Source organism: Arachis ipaensis, chromosome B09, assembly GCF_000816755.2.
Source record: "Arachis ipaensis cultivar K30076 chromosome B09, Araip1.1, whole genome shotgun sequence".
In the NCBI taxonomy this organism is placed as follows: Eukaryota; Viridiplantae; Streptophyta; class Magnoliopsida; order Fabales; family Fabaceae; genus Arachis; species Arachis ipaensis.
In genome coordinates, this window is record NC_029793.2 from 55,170,522 (window position 1) to 55,189,896 (window position 19,375).

At 40.5% G+C, this 19,375-nt stretch overlaps 1 protein-coding gene across 1 annotated transcript; it reads left to right on the forward strand.

The window, feature by feature from the left end:
• Positions 348-804, forward strand: LOC110266596 (polyadenylate-binding protein 1-like 2). The gene is made up of 2 exons (XM_021111479.1): positions 348-445; positions 551-804. Exons 1-2 carry the CDS (start codon positions 386-388, stop codon positions 728-730), a joined length of 240 nt encoding a protein of 79 aa, XP_020967138.1. The 5' UTR covers positions 348-385; the 3' UTR covers positions 731-804.

A 19,375-nucleotide genomic window follows, 5' to 3' on the forward strand; every position in this document is an offset into this window, starting at 1 on the left:
TTCCATTTGATGCCAAGAGGAGTTTCAGCTGCTATAAGATGCACATAATCAAACCTCTATGAGGGAGTTGCTTGTTGCAACTGTTACAAACATGACATATAGTGTAGATTTTCCTTGGGTGATTTTGGTTTTGACTTTTGAGGTCCAAATTTCTCTTTAAGACTCAGATCTCAAATGTATTGAAGTGTGCAAGACATATGATTAAGTTTTCACTAACGAAAAAGATTGAAAAAATAAAATCATTGCATATTAAGAGTGTTATCTTGTTAATTAATGTAGTCTAATTACTGTTAATTTAATTCGTTGTCTTTGATTTTCATGAATAGCAAGTCGTGAAATTTAGTTGAAGAATCATTCGTTACTACATGGAAAAGTGATAAGGGTCATGTGGTCTCGTCGCGATCCTGATGTGAGAAAAAGTGGCAGAGGCAATGTTTTTGTTAAGGTATATGTCTATTTGTTTGCAGCTTTGATATACCATACTTAATCATATGCCAGGATCTATATCATTTTTAAAGTGAATTCTTTTGTTTTTCTTGTACTGCGGCAGAACTTAGCTGAATCCATAGATAATGCGGGATTACATGATTTATTTCAAAAGTTTGGAAATATCTTGTCCAGCTTTGGGAATTGCTTTGGTGCTTCAAATTGTTTTAGAGGGAATGATGATAGTGATACTTCTGAGAAGCCATGGGAACGAGGTAATAGAATTGAGGTTGTGACTAATTGAATGATGTTGTGTTTGATTTATTGAATGATGATGATGCTGAAAATTCTGTTTGTTAGAGTGCAGAATTTGTTGAAAGGCTAGAAGCCAATTTTCATGATTGAATTAATTGATGATACATGCTAATGATTATTTGAGATGATGCTGGTCTATTTGGTATATATGATGCAGTAAATTAACAATAATATATGTGAATTGTTTGAGTGATTTGTGGCTGGATTGCTATGTTGAGTAATGCAGAAATTGTTGATTTCATATGAGTATGCTTAAATGTGAAAAGTGACAAAAAATGGTGACTTATTAATCCTGAACACTTGGGACTGATTTAATCTTTCTAACAAGTTACAATAGGTAAAAGAAAGTTAGAATGCAAGGTTAGAGTGAGTGAAAAGCTAGGAATCAATTTTTGACCTCTCAAAACCCAAGGTTACATGTTGCAGAATTATGCAGTTTTGGGCAGCAATTTGTGAACAAAATTGGGAGTAATCTAGCCACTCAAAATGAGTGAAATAATTTTTCTATGAAACCTTAAGATGTCTAGATTATTCTCCTAAAATTTCAGAATTTTCTGATGTATGGTTTGGGAGATATGATTTTTAGAAAATGGTCATTTTCTGCAGAAACAATGCTGTATGAATTCTGGAACAGTAACTTCAAAACCACATATCTCAATACTCTGAAACTCTTTGGAGGTGAAACTAAAGAGGAATGAAATATTAGGATGTCTAGTATTTTATGTCCAAATTTCAGGATAATTTGAATTTTATAGAAAAATTTGTGTCTTCTGGAAGTAGGGTTATTCGCTGCTGCGACAGCACCCTTTTCTTAAAACAAAACCATATTTCGAGAGGCATAACTTTTTCTAGAGAAGTGAAAATGCTCTGGGACTTAAACTGGGTGAAAGATGGGTAAGTCTGGTTCAATCACACCAAACTTTAGGAGAATCCAACCAAAGATGGATTTTATATGATTTTTCTAAGTTGGTTATTGCTTGCTATTTTTCTGAAGTGTACTAAATCAGTAGCTGGTTTTTAAAAAATCATATAAAATTAAATTCTTAGAACACAGTTACAAAACCAAAACCAAAGTACACTTTAGGATTCCTATTTAAAATAAATAATAATATATTAGGATTTCTTTTGCCCCTTTTTTTATATGTATAATATATTAGGTATATGTATAATATGTTATACCTCTTATATTTGCATATGGTTAAGTTAATTGCTATGGCTGAAAATCATATGTTATTGGCTTTATTGACACTTTAACACTTGAAGTTGTATTGTTATGGCTGAAAATTATTTGTGTAATTCTAGTTGTTGTAATTCTAGTTTTGTGCTAACTGAAGCAGCATCAAGAATTGTGCTAACTTTATTTTTTAAGTTGACATAGTTTTGATAATTTATACAATTATTTTCAGTTTGGTTTCTAATTATTTTCAGTTTGATTTTTTAATTTTTATAATTGAGAATGTCGTTATAAATATTTTTCTAATTACTTTTCTATATAATTATGCAGGATAATATTGAGGATGATAATGAAGATTAAGCTGTTTATCATTGTGGTTTATGGGTTAAGATGGAGTAATGTTGAGAATAGATACATGTATGGTAGACTAATTACTTTTATTAGAAGATACTTATATAGAATATAATATTTTAGTTTTCCGTAGAGTATTAGTAGTAAATACTTATATGAAGTAGTCTCATGCCTATTTTGATATGGCTATGTTTAATTTAGTGTGAGATGTATGAATATTAGTACTTTTGGATCATTATAAATATATTTTATTTACAGATAATTTTTATTATTTAAAGAAATTATTTAGTATAATTATGTATTTATTTTTATTTTATAATATTTAACTCATTTAATTAAAAATACAGAATTATATATGTAATCATATTACTAAATATTATGTACAAAAAATTATTAGAATATATATATATATATATATATATATATATATATATATATATAGAAAATAAAAAAAACAATGAGGAATCTAAGGCTACACTTATATAGAGTAGTTATGCTTATACAGAAAATTAGAAAAAAATGAGGGACCTAAGGCTACACTTATATAGAGTAGCTATGGTATACAATGTGGCTATGCTTTACAAGTGATGTAGTAGCACTGAAAAGCGTAGCCTATTCTGGTAAAAATAGAAGCTGAAAATCGTAGCCTTTGGTCCTGGACAACATCACTTGAAAAGCGCACCCTATTCCCAAATGCCAAAAGCGTAGCCCTTGGTGCAAAAAAGCGTAGCCTTTGAGAATAGGCAACGGCCGAATAGGAATCACTCCAAAAAGCGTAGCCGTAGCCCAGAAAGCGTAGCCGTAGCCTAAGGCATCATTTTTTTCACTTTTGGCTACACTTTTCAAGTGTACCTGAATGGGTGTTTTTCTTGTAGTGGCGCAGATGCTGTTGGATTCTGACCTCCCTGCACTCAAAGTGGATTTTCTGGAGCTACAGAACTTTAAATGGTGCGCTCTCAATTGCGTTGGAAATTAGACATCCAGAGCTTTCCAGAAATATATAATAGTCCGTACTTTTCCCGAGTTTAGATGACGCAAACTGGCGTTCAACGCCAGTTCCATGCTGCATTCTAGAGTTAAACGCCAGAAACAGGTTGCAAAGTGGAGTTAAACGCCAGAAACAGGTTACAAACTAGCGTTCAACTCCAAAAGAAGCCTCTACACGTGTAAAGCTCAATGCTCAGCCCAAGCACACACCAAGTGGGTCCCAGAAGTGGATTTCTGCATCATTTACTCATTTCTGTAAACCCTAGTAACTAGTTTAGTATAAATAGGACTTTTTACTATTGTATTTACATCTTCGGATCAGATCTTTGATCAGTTTTATGCTATCTTAGACCTTTATGGGGCTGGCCATTCGACCATGCCTGGACCTTCATCACTTATGTATTTTCAACGGTAGAGTTTCTACACACCATAGATTAAGGTGTGGAGCTCTGCTGTTCCTCATGAATTAATGCAAAGTACTATTATTTTTCTATTCAAGTCAAGCTTATTCCTATTCTAAGATATCCATTCGCACCCAAGAACATGATGAATGTGATGATTATGTGACGCTCATCATCATTCTCACTTATGAACGCGTGCCTAACAAACACTTTCGTTCTACATGCAAACAAGCTAGAATGAATATCTCTTAGATATCTAATATAGAGGACCGAGTCCGAGATATTAGAATCTTCATGGTATAAGTTAGAACCCATGGATGGCCATTCCTGAGATCCGAAAAGTCTAAACCTTGTCTGTGGTATTCCGAGTAGGATTTGGGAAGGGATGGCTGTGACGAGCTTCAAACTCGCGAGTGCTGGGCGTAGTGATAGACGCAAAAGGATAGTAAATCCTATTCCAGTATGATCGAGAACTGACAGATGATTAGCCATGCAGTGACAACACATTGGACCATTTTCACATAGAGGATGGGATGTAGCCATTGACAACGGTGATGCCCTACATAAAGCTTGCCATGGAAAGGAGTAGGAATGATTGGATGAAGACAGCAGAAAAGCAGAGGTTCAAGAGGAACGAAAGCACCTCTATACGCTTATCTGAAATTCTCACCAATGAATTACATAAGTATCTCTGTTCCGAGGGTTACCTGAAACTGTAGGTCGATCTCGGACAAGATCCTCAGTGATGGTCGGAACCGATGTGTCCGGCTGGTGAATGGAGGCCGGAGCTGGTACGTCCGACTTGTTTGGACTTGGACGTGCTGCTGATCCTCTGTCACCGAAGGGTGGGGGGTACCTGCAAGAGACTCCGATGCTTAAGTTAGCATGGGTATTAAACAGGTGTTATGTAGAATCAGAGTATGAGTTATACCTGGGTGCTCCAGTGTATTTATAATGGTGAGATATGACCTTTTTGATAAGATAAGTTAGTTATTTTATCTTATCTTTATCTTTGAGTTGAGGTCAGCGTATCTTTCAATGAAACCACCTTCATCTCTATAGGCTTAGGCCGCCTTAGGATTCGGGTCGTGCTCCTCTGTTTGGGCCCTTAATTGGGCTCTTCTGTCGATTTGGCCGAGCTCTTTGAGAAGAGGTCGGATAGTCTGACCTGAAGAGGTTTGGTCGCTTTTTCTCGAATCATCCCAGGTCGGATAGCTCGACCCAGGGTATGAACAGTGCCCCTGCTTGAGCTCGATCTTCTTTTTGAGGTCGAGTCCTTGACTTCGGTCCTTCTTAAAGTCGAACTCAAGCATTTGTCGATTCCTTTCTTTGTAAAGTGTCTTTTTTGAATGTAGAACGTTTTCCTCTAAAAGCGCGCGTTTTTGTATTAGCGCTTTTTTGAGAACGCAAGCGGTTTTAATATCCGCATTTAATTGGCATTAATTTGCCCTTCATTCTCTCTTGGCTTTTATTTTGAATTTCGCGATCAAAAACGGTTTCTCTTCTTCATTTCTTCTTCGTAACTTCTCCCTTTGCTCTCTCGTTTTCTGTTTCTCTCATCTGCTCTCTGTCTTTCGCTTGCGCTTCTGCTTTCGTCGCTTGCCATTTTTCTGGGCAGCCTTTATCTCTGCGCTTCTAATCTTCCTCGAAGCTTCTTCCGTCTCCAGGTTGGTCCCCTGTCGTATTTTCCTCGTTGTTTTTGACTTTGCGATGGGTTTCCTTTTGATCTTCTTTTTGGAGAAAGTTTGGATCTTTCTGTTTTTTATCATGCTTGACTTGTTGCATGCTCTGAAATTTCTTTGCTTTTTGGTGTGAATCTTTTTCTTGTTGCTTGAATCTTTTTTCTTTTGCATGTTGCCGCCGTTTCTATTTGTGCCTTGGCTGATGATTTTTTGCTTGATTTCAAAAGAAAGTTTGCGCCCTTGCTGCTTGGCCTTTTTTGACATTTCTGATATACTGTAGAAGTAGTATTTTTTGCTGGAAAACTGTAGAAGTGTGGTCCTTTTGCGTTTTTGCTTCCTTTGTTTTCTTTCTGGATTTTATTTTGATGAGTGCTGGGATGTAGACCGTAGAAATAACTTGAAAACCTTGCTTGTTTACTGCCTCCAAGGGATGCCCCAAGACCTTTGTCTTGAGTCTTGGGGTTTTCCCTTTTTGTTTATCCGCCCGTCGAGATGTTTTGCCCTCTGTCCGAGATGTTTTTGAGTAATCCATTCTTCTTTTCTTTTTGTAGGATTTAGTTGACCTCATGTCTTCCCGAAATAACGTTGTCGAAATGCCTTCCCAGGTTCCCGCGGGTATGGCTGATTAGGTGGACTCCATGGTTCTTATGTGTGTCTCACTGGTTGATTCTGAATTTTGTACTCAGCTTAGGCAGTTTCACAGTGTCTGTAGTAATTCTGGTGATGAGAAGAACTATGAACTTGCCCCTCCCTCTTCTGACGAGAGAGTCTGCTTTTCGACTCGAGTTGTTGATGGTCGCCCTTTCTTTTATGCTTATGATTTTTTCTTTGGTCAGCTGGGTATCACCCTTCCTTTTACCAAATTCGAAACCGACCTGTTATGGTCTTGTAATGTTGCCCCTTCTCAACTTCACCCCAATTCCTGGGATTTTATTAAAATTTTCCAATTGTTGTGCGATGGTTTTGGTATTCCTGCTTCCCAATCTCTCTTTTTCTATCTGTTTGTCTTGACTAAGCCCGGTGTGGTAAAAAAGAAGTCGGCATGGGTCTCCTTTCGTTCTACCCAGGGGAAGAAGGTTTTTTTCCATGTTTGACGAGTCGTTCCATGATTTTAAAAACTACTTTTTCAAGGTCCGAGCTGTTGAAAGAGCTCAGCCCTTTTTTCTAGATGAGAATGACAAACCTGCTTTTCCCTTGGAATGGCAAAAAAGATGTGAGGGTCTGACAATGCACAACCAAGAGATGTTATATTGGTAAGATTTTTCTCTTTAATATCACCTCGTTGTGAGTATAGCCTACCAACAACAATCCTCGGGGGTCAAATTTAGAAGAGGAATTTGGTTGTCACAGGTTCAACCCCAATAGAAATAACCGAAGTATTCAAACCTCGGGTCGTCTCACGAAGAATGGGCAAACATGTGCTTCGACATTGGTTAGAAATCCGGGGTTGAGAGTTATGAGCATGAAAATAAATGGAAAACTCAACAAGCAAGTAATCTTAAATTGCAATAAACGAATTCAACTACGTAAGCAAAAACTAAGCAATTCCAATGAGCAAGCAATATTCTACTTAATTTTCCCTTAAGCTAAGCGAGTAACTATGACTAAGACACTTGAAATTGGAAATCGGTTTTCAATTATGAATGATAAAAACAACTCTTGGCTAGACACGGGAATTGGGGTCACAATCCTTGTCCAACACTCCATCTTGACAATTATGAGGAACCAAGCGCATTAAGTCTACTCCCAAGTCTTAAGTACGTGATATCTACTCCTAGACTTGAAGTACGTCAAATGGCCTTGGCCACATCAACCCATAAGTCCCAACCTACCTACTAATTAGATTAGTAGTGGGTTGGCGTCAATGAGTATCAAATTGACCACCTAGGGCTCCCAAATCATCAAATCCGTTAGACCCAATGACTCAAGTTTACCCAATTCCCTTGACCTAGGCCAAGAGTGAGAAGAACTACTCCATAATCAGAGTAAACAATTCATCAAACACTTGGTAAGCGCTAACAAAATACATGTTCAAAATAGTAATTAAATTGAGTTCTACAAATACCCACTAACAATGATCAACATACAATCAAACAATCAACAAGATTAAACATAGAAATCATCAATGTAACATCAACAAAACAAGATTCACAACATTCATGAAATGGTTAAAATAACAATTGACAAGAATTATAAAACTATCACTAGATGTAAGCAAGATCGTAGCAAGGAAATTAAATTCAACAATTAAAACTGTAATCAACAAAATCCAATTCACAAATCAACAAGAAAAAAATCAAAATGGAAACTAGATCTAGAGAGGAACTAGAATTTCTCTCTCTAGAATCACCAAAGAACCCAAAAAAAACTCAAAATTATGTCCTCGTCTCCAAATGAGTCATCCCCCATTTTCCCCTAAGCATCCTTGGGTCTTTTCCATGCAGAAAACAGCTTGAAATTGGGCCTCCTTGGCCTCAGAAATTTCCAGGCACGATTTCTCTTAATGAGGTCACGTGCAACTTCCCACGCGTGCGCGCCATGCGTGCGCGCGCGCCGATTATTTTTGTGATCCACGCATGCGCGCCAGTTGCGCGTGTGCGTCGATAGAAATCTTCCAATCTGCACGGATGCGTCCATCCTTGCGCGCCGCTTCAATCCAGTCCCATCCACGTGAGTGCGTGGAGTGCGCGGGCGCGCCGATGCTGCTGCTCCCAAGACTTCAATTCTTCATGTTCCTCCCTTTTTGTACATGCTTTCTCCCTCTCTTCTGAGTCATTCCTAACCTATAATTCCTGAAATTACTCAACACAGATATCACGGCATCAAATGACAATAGAAGAGGATTAAAATATGGCAATTTTAAGGTAAAATAAGCATGTTTTTCATCATAGAGCAATATTGGGAAGTGAACACAAAACCATGCATTTCTTGTGAATAAGTGTGAAAAATATTGATAAAATTCCCCAAAATAAGCACAAGATAAACCACGAAATCGGGGTTTATCAAATCTCCCCACACTTAAACCAAGCATGCCCTCATGCTTAAAATAAAAAGACCAAAGATTATGATGGGAATGGGTTTATGAAATGCTAAGTATCTAAACGGATGCATGTAACTAATGTAAAGTCATCTACCTACTTGGTCAAAAGTGAATCCATCTTTCAAGAATACATGTGAGCATATAGGGTGAAGATAGTATGCAGTTCACGAATCCTACCAAACTGAACATCACTAAAGAGTGCATATGACTTGCTAAGCGAACGCTTGTGAAAGTTGGGAACAAGCATTGAGCATCGAACCCTCACCGGAAGTGTATCCGCTCTATTCGCTCAAGTGTCTAGGGTTCGTCACTCAATCTCCTCCTAATCATGCTTTCCAAGATTTATCTTTCATCTAATCAATCGACAATTACTTAATGCATGCGTACAAGTATCATGAGGTCTTATTCATGGGTTGTAATGGGGTTAGGGTGAAGGTAAGGATGTATATGGCTAAGTGGGCTTAAAATTTGAGTCCTTGATCAACCTTGGATCCCACTAAACACCTAAAACAACCTATACAACTACAATATATTCCTAGCTGCCCTTGAATTTCTACCCTTTTGCATACTCATGCCTTCTTTTCAGTCCACCTACTATATGCATTGTTTTTATTACTTTATCTTGGGGCATTTTTGTCCCCTTTCATTTTTTTTTTTTAGAATATGACATTATCAACATCCCCTTTTTCTTGGGGTTTCTTAGTGAACCAAAGTGTCAATGCATACGGTGTAATCATTTAGTACATGAGTATGTTCCCAAAATCCTAGAGTTTTCAATTATACTACAATTACATGCCTATATATCTACCCGAATTTCCAAAGTATACCCCTCCTATGTGAATGATACACATCCTAACTTACCTAAGCTAATCAAGGATTCAAATTCAGGGACATTCATGGTTTTTCACTTAGGGTTGTTGACGTGCTCCATTTAAGAACAAGAGGGTTTATCAAAGGCTCAAAATTGGTTAGCAACGGTAGATATAAGGGTTAAGGCTATTTGGGAAAAGTGACTATTGAAATGATGGCCTCAATCACGCAAATGCATTCATACATAAAGCAATGGACATATAGAATTAGACAAATCAAGGATCACATTCATAGAGAGAGATATGCACACAAGAATGGAAATAATGGTTAAAAGATGTAACCATGCAATAGGCTCAAAACTTTCATGCTTGTGTTCTTAACTCAATCACTATGTTCCAAAATACATTCTTAAAGCAAGTTCACTACAAAATTTTCAAAAATTTGGTAGGTCACCCAGAACACAGTTTCTTGGAGAGAAAGTTATTGCTTTGACCAAGTAATTCTATAAAACTAACTATCATGCAAGGGTATTTACAAGAAAAACTAACTACGCATGCAATATGCTAACATCTATGAAAAAGATAAATCCATGGTTATTGAAGAGAAGAGAGTGTTACCCATGGAGATCGGTCGAACGACCTCCCCACACTTAGAAATTAGCACGGTCCTCCGTGCTATGGATGATACTCAAGGGACGGTCGGGACCGGAGTCTTCACTATCGCCCTTTTTGGTGGCCATCCTAAAAGGAAAGGGGAGAAAGGAAAACATTAAACCCAAGAAACAATTTGATAAAAACATGCAAGTGATATGTCATGCCCATGATGAATATGAATGCAGGGGTTATATCACTTGGCATGTGATGCAAGAGAAAGTAAGGCATGCAAAGGCATGAGAAGAGTAGTCTCAAGCATCCTTAGTAAAAAGCAAGTCATGTTCAATTAATACGGGATTGGCAAGTATGAACCTTAAGCACATAAATTAGACTCAATGCATCGAAGAGGAAGCAAGTGAATGAGGAGGGAGCACCAATTTGAAAGTGTAAGACTAAAATGAGCCAAAATGGTAGTTGTGCATTTCCTCGAACACTTGGCGTGCAATAATCAAGCAATGAGCAATTATAAAATACTAAACTAATCTAAAGCCCAAAATAGAACATCAATCACCACATAAACATCACACAATGGTAAAAGAGTGATAAAAGATCTAGTAATGCAAATTAAGTTCAAGTTCAACATCCATGGATAAACAAAGAAAAGAGAGGGAAAATAAGCAAACAAAAACAAGAAATATCATTAACAATCAAAAGAGAAACTAAGTAAGATAGCAAGAAGCAATTGATTAAAAGAAATAGCATAAAGGAAAGTGGAAGTAAAGGAAAGGAAGAAGTTGAACCTTGAAGAGTATGAAAAAGAAAGGTTGAATCTTCTTTTGTGAAGATGAGAGAGGAAATAAGAGAAGTGTAGCACCACCGGAAAAGGTGGTTGTCACCGGTGAGTGGCTGGAGACAATGGTGGTGGGTTGTGGAAGAAGAATAAGAGAAGAGAAATGATGAAGAGAGGGGAAGAGTGAACTGAGAAAGAAAAAGAAGAGAATGTGAGTGAGAAAGGAGTGAAACGGCGCGAAGTATTAAACTGATTCGCGCAGATGGCGCGCGCGCGCAAGATGCGCTGACGCATCGTGAAGGTGCTAACTGAGGGCGCGTGCGCGGCAGTGGCGCGCGGGCACGAGAGGAGCTGTGCTCCAGGCACAAAAGTGGCATAAACCTGGCTCAAGTCTCTGGTTTTTGTACCAGGGTGACCCAGGGAGGCATGCGCGCGGACGCGCACCATGATCGGGCGCGTGCTTGTGGTATTCTACAGATGGCGCGGACGCGTACTACGCGCGGACGCATCAGCTTCAGCACAAAGTTGGCCCAATTGTGGCACAACTCTCTGGGAAATGTACCAGAGACTTCATATAGCGCCATCGGCGCGCGCGCGCATAGTGCGCTTGCGCGTCGATGGTCAACTGGCAATGGTGCGCGCAGGCGGCATGTACGCGAACGCGTGGGTGTCTGGCGCGAGTTGGGCACAAAGTTGGCCCAACTCTCGGGTTTTTAGCCTGAAAATGGAAATTCGCAACCGGCGCGCGGGCACTGTGCGCTTGCGCGTCGGTGCTCTTTTTTGAAAGAAAATTTTGTGTTTTCTTTTCCTCTTTCACAACCTATCTAAATGAACATTCTACCTATCTAACAGAATCAACAAAGCTAGCATCCCTAAGCACTCAATCAATCATCAAAAGATCATAAAACTCAAGGAATTAAAGATACTACAAGATGGTATAAACAAGGAAGATCTTACCAGGTAGGGTGCCTCCCACCAAGCATTTTTCTTTTACGTCCTTAAGTTGGACGGTCCTCTTCTCAAGCTTCATCTCTACTTGGTGCATCCTCCAATATGTACACCTCTAGCTCCCTTGGAGGTTTGCAACCATGATATTTCTTCACTCTATGCCCATTCACCTTGAAAGTCGCTTCACCCTTGGGATCAAACAATTCTACCACTCCGTAGGGCTTCATTTCTTTCACCTTAAAAGGTCCTTCCCACCTAGAACGGAGCTTGCCAGGCATAAATCGAAGCCTTGAGTTGTAGAGGATGACTTCATCTCCTTTTTTAAAGTCCTTCTTCCGAATGTGATGGTCATGGAACGCTTTAGTCTTTTCCTTGTAAATTCGGGCATTCTCATATGACTCGTTCCTCAAACACTCAAGCTCTTCTAATTGTAACTTCCTAGCTTCACCCACCTTGGCCAAATCCATGTTGCACTGCTTTACCGCCCAGTATGCTCGATGCTCAATCTCCACCGGAAGGTGGCATGCCTTACCATAGACGATCCGAAAGGGACTCATCCCTATCGGAGTCTTGTAGGCCGTCTTGTATGCCCATAGTGCATCTCCTAGCCGGAGGCTCCAATTCTTTCTTTGTGGATTGACCACTTTTTCCAAGATTCTCTTGATTTCCCGGTTGGAAACTTCCGCTTGCCCATTTGTTTACGGATGATAAGCAGTAGCAACCTTATGCGATACTCCATAGCGCTTGAGCAATGCTTCTACCTTCCTGTTACAAAAGTGGGATCCTTGGTCGCTCACGATTGCTCGTGGCGACCCATAACGGCATATAATATGATTCCTAATGAAAGAAATAACGGTGTTGGCGTCGTCAAGGCGAGTAGGTACGGCCTCCACCCACTTTGACACGTAGTCGACCGCTAACAGAATGTACAGATACCCACTAGAGTTAGGAAACGGCGCAAACTTTCCAATGGGAATGAGTCATTGATCGGAAATGGATCAGTTTTTAAATTTTCAATGCGGCTTAAGTGATCCGCAACCAGGTTTTGAGATCCACTCCGGTCCCTAATCTCAATGTCAAATTCTTGCAAAAGCAAGATCCAACGTATGAGTTTAGGCTTTGACTCATTCTTTGTCAATAAATACTTCAAAGCTGCATGATCCGTGTATACCACTATCTTTGAACCTAGCAAATAAGATCTGAATTTATCTAAGGCATGAACAATGGCTAAGAGTTCTTTTTCGGTAGTGGTATAGTTGGATTGTGCAGCATCTAGTGTCTTAGAAGAGTAGGCAATGACATAAGGGAGTTTACCCTCACGCTGTGCAAGCGCGGCACCCACAGCATAGTTTGACGCATCGCACATTATCTCAAACGGCAACGTCTAGTTGGGGCCTCGCACAATCGGTGCTACGGTGATAATTTTGCTCAACTCTTCAAAAGCTTTTACACATTCACTGTCAAACTCAAAATCCACATCTTTTTGGAGTAGGCGCGACAATGGCAAGGCAATCTTGCTGAAGTCCTTGATAAAGCGCCTATAAAATCCTGCATGTCCCAAAAACGAGCGGACCTCCCTCACGGATGAGGGGTGAGGAAGAGTAGTAATAACATCGACCTTGGCCGGGTCCACGGAAATACCTTCATGAGATACTACATGTCCTAACACTATACCTTGTCGTACCATAAAGTGACATTTTTCAAAATTTAAGACAAGGTTGGTGTCAACACATCTAGCTAGGACCTTGGCCAAGCTCTCCAAACAACAATCAAATGAGACACCATAAACGCTGAAATCGTCCATAAAAACCTCTAGACAATTCTCCATTAGATCGGAGAAGACACTCATCATGCACCTCTGAAAAGTGGCGGGTGCGTTACATAGTCCAAATGGCATCCTTTTATAGGCAAAGGTGCCAAACAGACATGTAAATGTGGTCTTCTTCTGATCTTCAGGAGCAATATGTATCTGAAAATATCCCGTAAATCCATCAAGAAAACAGTAGTGAGATTTACCTGCCAAGCGGTCTAGCATCTGATCGATGAAGGGTAAGGGGTAATGGTCCTTCCATGTGGCGGCATTCAATCTTCTGTAGTCAATACATACTCGCCACACATTTTGCACTCTTTTAGTGACCATTTCTCCATCTTCCTTCTTGACCGTTGTGATGCCCGACTTCTTGGGAACAACTTGAACCGGGCTCACCCACTCACTGTCGGAAATGGGGTATATGATATCCGCATCTAGTAGTCGGGTGACCTCTTTCTTTACTACGTCAAGGATGGTTGGGTTGAGCCTCCTTTGCGGTTGCCGAACTGGCTTGGCTCCATCTTGGAGAAATATCCTATGCATGCACTTATGCGGGTTAATCCCCACAATATCCGCAAGGCTCCATCCTATCGCTTTCTTGTACTTTCTTAGAACGTCTAGGAGTTTTTCCTCTTCTTCACTTGAGAGTTCACTAGCAATGATAACCGGAAACCCACAGTTGTCTTCTAAGAACGCATATTTCAGATGAGAGGGAAGGGGTTTCAGTTCACTTGCTACCTCAAGATGAGGTTCCTTTTCATCAGGCTCATGGGACTCATTCTTGGCAACTTCTTTAAGTTCATCCTCTTGGTCATCCATCTCCTCAACGGTGGGGTAGCACGACTTGTCATGATCTTCTTCTTGTACTTCCGCCACCACTTCATCAATTATGTCGCATCGGAGCATAGAATGTTCTTCGGGAGGATGTTTCATGGCTTCCTCTAAATTGAACTTGATAGTCTTGTCTCCAACTCCAAAGGAATATACACCAGTAAAGGCATCTAGCTTGAATTTGGAGGTTTTGAGGAAAGGTCTACCAAGTAGGATGGAGGATGAGCTTCTACCTTCCGTTGGGGGCATCTCAAGGATGTAAAAGTCAACCGGAAAAACCAAATCCTTAATTGCCACAAGTACATCTTCAGCTATTCCCATTACTGTGATCACACTTTTATCGGCTAAGGCAAACCTCGCCGCCGACTTCTTCAATGGAGCTAAATTCAACCGCACATAGATGGAAAGCGGCATGATGCAAACACAAGCTCCCAAGTCACACATACAATCATGAAAAGTGTATCCACCAATACAGCAAGACACTAAGCATGGTTCAGGGTCACCACATTTTCTTGGAATAGGCTCCATCAAGGAAGAAATCGAGCTACCCAAGGATAGTGTTTCCGATTCCCCTATTCTATCCTTGTGTGTACACAAGTCTTTCAAAAATTTTGCATACTTGGGGATTTGTTGAATAGCGTCAAGGAGTGGTATGGTTACCTCGACCTTTTTGAACACTTGGAGCATGTCTAAATCAAATTCCGGTGTCTTCTTTGCTTTCTTCACCATGGAAGGAAATGGAATAGGAATTGATTCATCGACTACGGCTTTCCTCTTGGGTTCCTTGAGGTTTACTCCTTCTTCCTCATGCCTTTTGTCTACCACCTCTTCTTCATGTGGAGCTCCAACAACTACCTCTTCCTCATGCATCTCTCCCATGACTCTTGGGGGTATTTCCTCCAATGTAGTCTCCGAACGTAGAGTGATGGCATTGAGACCGCCTCTTGGGTTTGGTTGGGGTTGGGATGGAAGGTTGGAGGAACTTGAGGGTTGGGTGGTGTTATTATTGGGAGTTGGTGGTTGGTTTGACATGTTCATCTTTGAGAGTATGTTGGTGAGGTTAGCCAATTGAGTGTTCAAGGCCTCAAATTGAGCCTTGTTAATCTCATCTCGTTTTTCCATAGCGGCTCTAAGCTCATCAACTTGATTGTTGGAAGATGTAGGAGTTTGGTTTTGTTGTCTATGGTGTGGTGTTTGGTACTTGGTGTAGTTGTTTTGGTTTTGGTTGGCTTGGTAGTTGGTGTTATTGTGGTGGTATTGGGATGAAGATTGGTTGTTATTGTGATGAGAAAGAGGGTTGTACCATCTTTGGTTCTGATTGCTTCCTTGTGCATTATCTCTCCACCCTTGATGTTGATTGCTACCTTGGTGGCAATTGTTTTGGCCTTGAGAAGGATATGGTGGACGGTTGTTGTAATTCACATTGGCTACCACAAGGGCATGTTCCTCTTGAATTTGATGGCATTGGTCGGTGTAATGTGTAGTGCTAGAGCACAATCCACAAATCCTAGGGGGCCCTTCAAGTTGAGCAACCGGAGGAGGGGCTTGGATGGCTTTGATGGAGTAATACTCCCTTTGATCTCTTTGAATTTGTGTAAGGATGGTGGCCATATCCCCAAGTGCCTTGGTTAGACTTGCTTCAGAGGGGGACGGTTCTACCACACCCTTAAGGGGGTTATTCCTCACTCTTGTGTGTTGCGTAGATTCGGCGACATCCTTTATCAAATCCCAAGCTTCTCCTTCCGTCTTGTTTTTCGAAAGGGACCCGCCACTAGAGGTGATAAGTAATCTTCTATCTTCCGCACAAAGACCTCCGGTAAAGTAGCTAATGAGCAAGCGAGTGGTCATTCCGTGATGTGGACATGACTCCAATAGCCTCTTGAACCGAGACCAATACTCATACATGCTCTCTTGGTCTCTTTGCATTATGCCCGAAATCTCTTTCCGAATGTACTCGGTCTTCTCCGGTGGGAAGAACTTGTCAAGAAACTCTCTTCTCAAGAAATCCCAATTAGTCACAATATCATCCGGTAGCGAATAAAACCATGTTTTTGCTTGTGCTTCAAGAGAAAAAGGAAAGGCAAAAACCATGATGGCTACCTCATCGGCTCTATGCCTTCGAGCCGTAGAACAAGCAACATGAAAATCCTTCAAATGTCGGATGGGGTCTTGACCCGGCAACCCATGATACTTAGGAAGTAGATTTATCAAGCTACTCTTCAACTCAAAGTTTGGATCAAGGTTAGGATACCTTGCTTGTAACGGTTGAAGTATGATATCCGAAGCTCCTTGCTCATGCAAAGTGATCCGGCGTGGCTCCGCCATGTGTGGCTCACCTGTAGGATGCAAAGATGTATTAGCAGTGTCAACAGAAGAATAGGAAGTAATAGACTCCAAGTCACCCTGGGTGGCGTCTAGTGATTCGGTGTTTTCCTCAAGAGAGGCCGAAGTACTAGGCGTGTAGTCCAATCGCCTTCTAGCTTGCCGAGTGTGTAACAAAGTTCTTTCAATCTCGGGATCAAAGTTGGCTAAGCTAGAATTCGGTTGAGACCGAGTCATCAAACTTAAAAGTCATAGTACAATTGCAAAAGAAATTTAAACTATACCTAAGTATTGAAAGAGCAAAATATCTACAATATTCACATATTCACACAACCAATATCAAGGCATACGTTGCAACCATTCCCCGGCAACGGCGCCATCAATTTGACAATGCACAACCAAGAGATGTTATATTGGTAAGATTTTTCTCTTTAATATCACCTCGTTGTGAGTATAGCCTACCAACAACAATCCTCGGGGGTCAAATTTAGAAGAGGAATTTGGTTGTCACAGGTTCAACCCCAATAGAAATAACCGAAGTATTCAAACCTTGGGTCGTCTCACGAAGAATGGGCAAACATGTGCTTCGACATTGGTTAGAAATCCGGGGTTGAGAGTTATGAACATGAAAATAAATGGAAAACTCAACAAGCAAGTAATCTTAAATTGCAATAAAAGAATTTAACTACGTAAGCAAAAACTAAGCAATTCCAATGAGCAAGCAATATTCTACTTAATTTTCCCTTAAGCTAAGCGAGTAACTATGACTAAGACACTTGAAATTGGAAATCGGTTTTCAATTATGAATGATAAAAACAACTCTTGGCTAGACACGGGAATTGGGGTCACAATCCTTGTCCAACACTCCATCTTGACAATTATGAGGAACCAAGCTCATTAAGTCTACTCCCAAGTCTTAAGTATGTGATATATATTCCTAGACTTGAAGTACGTCAAATGGCCTTGACCACATCAACCCATAAGTCCCAACCTACCTACTAATTAGATTAGTAGTGGGTTGGCGTCAATGAGTATCAAATTGACCACATAGGGCTCCCAAATCATCAAATTCGTTAGACCCAATGACTCAAGTTTACCCAATTCCCTTGACCTAGGCCAGGAGTGAGAAGAACTACTCCATAATCAGAGTAAACAATTCATCAAACACTTGGTAAGCGCTAACAAAATACATGTTCAAAATAGTAATTAAATTGAGTTCTAAAAATACCCACTAACAATGATCAACATACAATCAAACAATCAATAAGATTAAACATAGAAATCATCAATGTAACATCAACAAAACAAGATTCACAACATTCATGAAATGGTTAAAATAACAATTGACAAGAATCATAAAACTATCACTAGATGTAAGCAAGATCATAGCAAGGAAATTAAATTGAACAATTAAAACTGTAATCAACAAAATCCAATTCACAAATCAACAAGGAAAAATCAAAATGGAAACTAGATCTAGAGAGGAACAAGGATTTCTCACTCTAGAATCACCAAAGAACCCAAAAAAACTCAAAATTATGTCCTCGTCTCCAAATGAGTCATCCCCCCCTTTTCCCTAAGCATCCTTGGGTCTTTTCCATGCAGAAAACAGCTTGAAATTGGGCCTCCTTGGCCTCAGAAATTGCCAGGCACGATTTCTCTTAATGAGGTCACGTGCAGCTTCCCACGCGTGCGCGCCATGCGTGCGCGCGCGCCGATTATTTTTGTGATCCACGCGTGCGCGCCAGTTGCGCGTGTGCGTTGATAGAAATCTTCCAATCTGCGCAGATGCGTCCATCCTTGCGCGCCGCTTCTATCCAGTCCCATCCACGCGAGCGCGTAGAGTGCGCGGGCGCGCCGATGCTGCTGCTCCCAAGACTTCAATTCTTCATGTTCCTCCCTTTTTGTACATGCTTTCTCCCTCTCTTCTGAGTCATTCCTAACCTATAATTCCTGAAATTACTCAACACAGATATCACGGCATCGAATGACAACAGAAGAGGATTAAAATATGGTAATTTTAAGGTAAAATAAGCATGTTTTTCATCATAGAGCAATATTGGGAAGTGAACACAAAACCATGCATTTCTTGTGAATAAGTGTGAAAAATATTGATAAAATTTCCCAAAATAAGCACAAGATAAGCCACGAAATCGGGGTTTATCAGGGTTTCCAGGTATTCGTGTGAAATGTTGGATGAGACTGAGCGAGCCTTTGTGACTATCTTGGAAGAATGCTGGGGTCAACCTCCCCATCTTGACACAAAGAAATTTCTAACCAATCCTACTCTTCTTCAAACTGAATTGGGTATCTTGTGTTTCTTTTATTATTTTGTTTATGTTGCTTGTAGCTGTCCTTTCCGACTTATCCGACTTGTAGCTGAGTTTTCTGTTTTGTTTGCAGAGGCGATGAAGAATAATGAATCCATGAAAGCTTATAAGAGGGCGCAGAGGGCGACTGCTGCCAGAAATGCTGCTGCCCAGGCGGCTGGGGAGGGATCTTCCCAAGTGCGCGAGAAGCCATTAGTGCAGAGTTCTGCCGGGGTGAAGAAGGTGATCCCTACACCCCAAATTCGTTTGGTAGATCCTCACGTCACCTCTGCTGCTCCTTCTTTCATCTTATCGGGAAGTGATGCGCTTGAGGGGGGAACTTGACAGTGTTCGGGAAGATTATGCTGAGCTCCAAAGTCATCTCGTTGGCAGCGTGACTGCTGCTTATGAGAACTTGAGGGAGCAAGTTTAGGTCATTGCTCCCGAGGCCGACCTCACCCTTTTTAGCCTGGATAATATTGTTAGGGATGGCAAGATTGTCTCGGATGATGAGGGTGATGATGATGATGTCGTTCCTCATGTGTCTTCTACCAAAGTGCCAACCTCTTCGGTTCCTCCCGCTGTG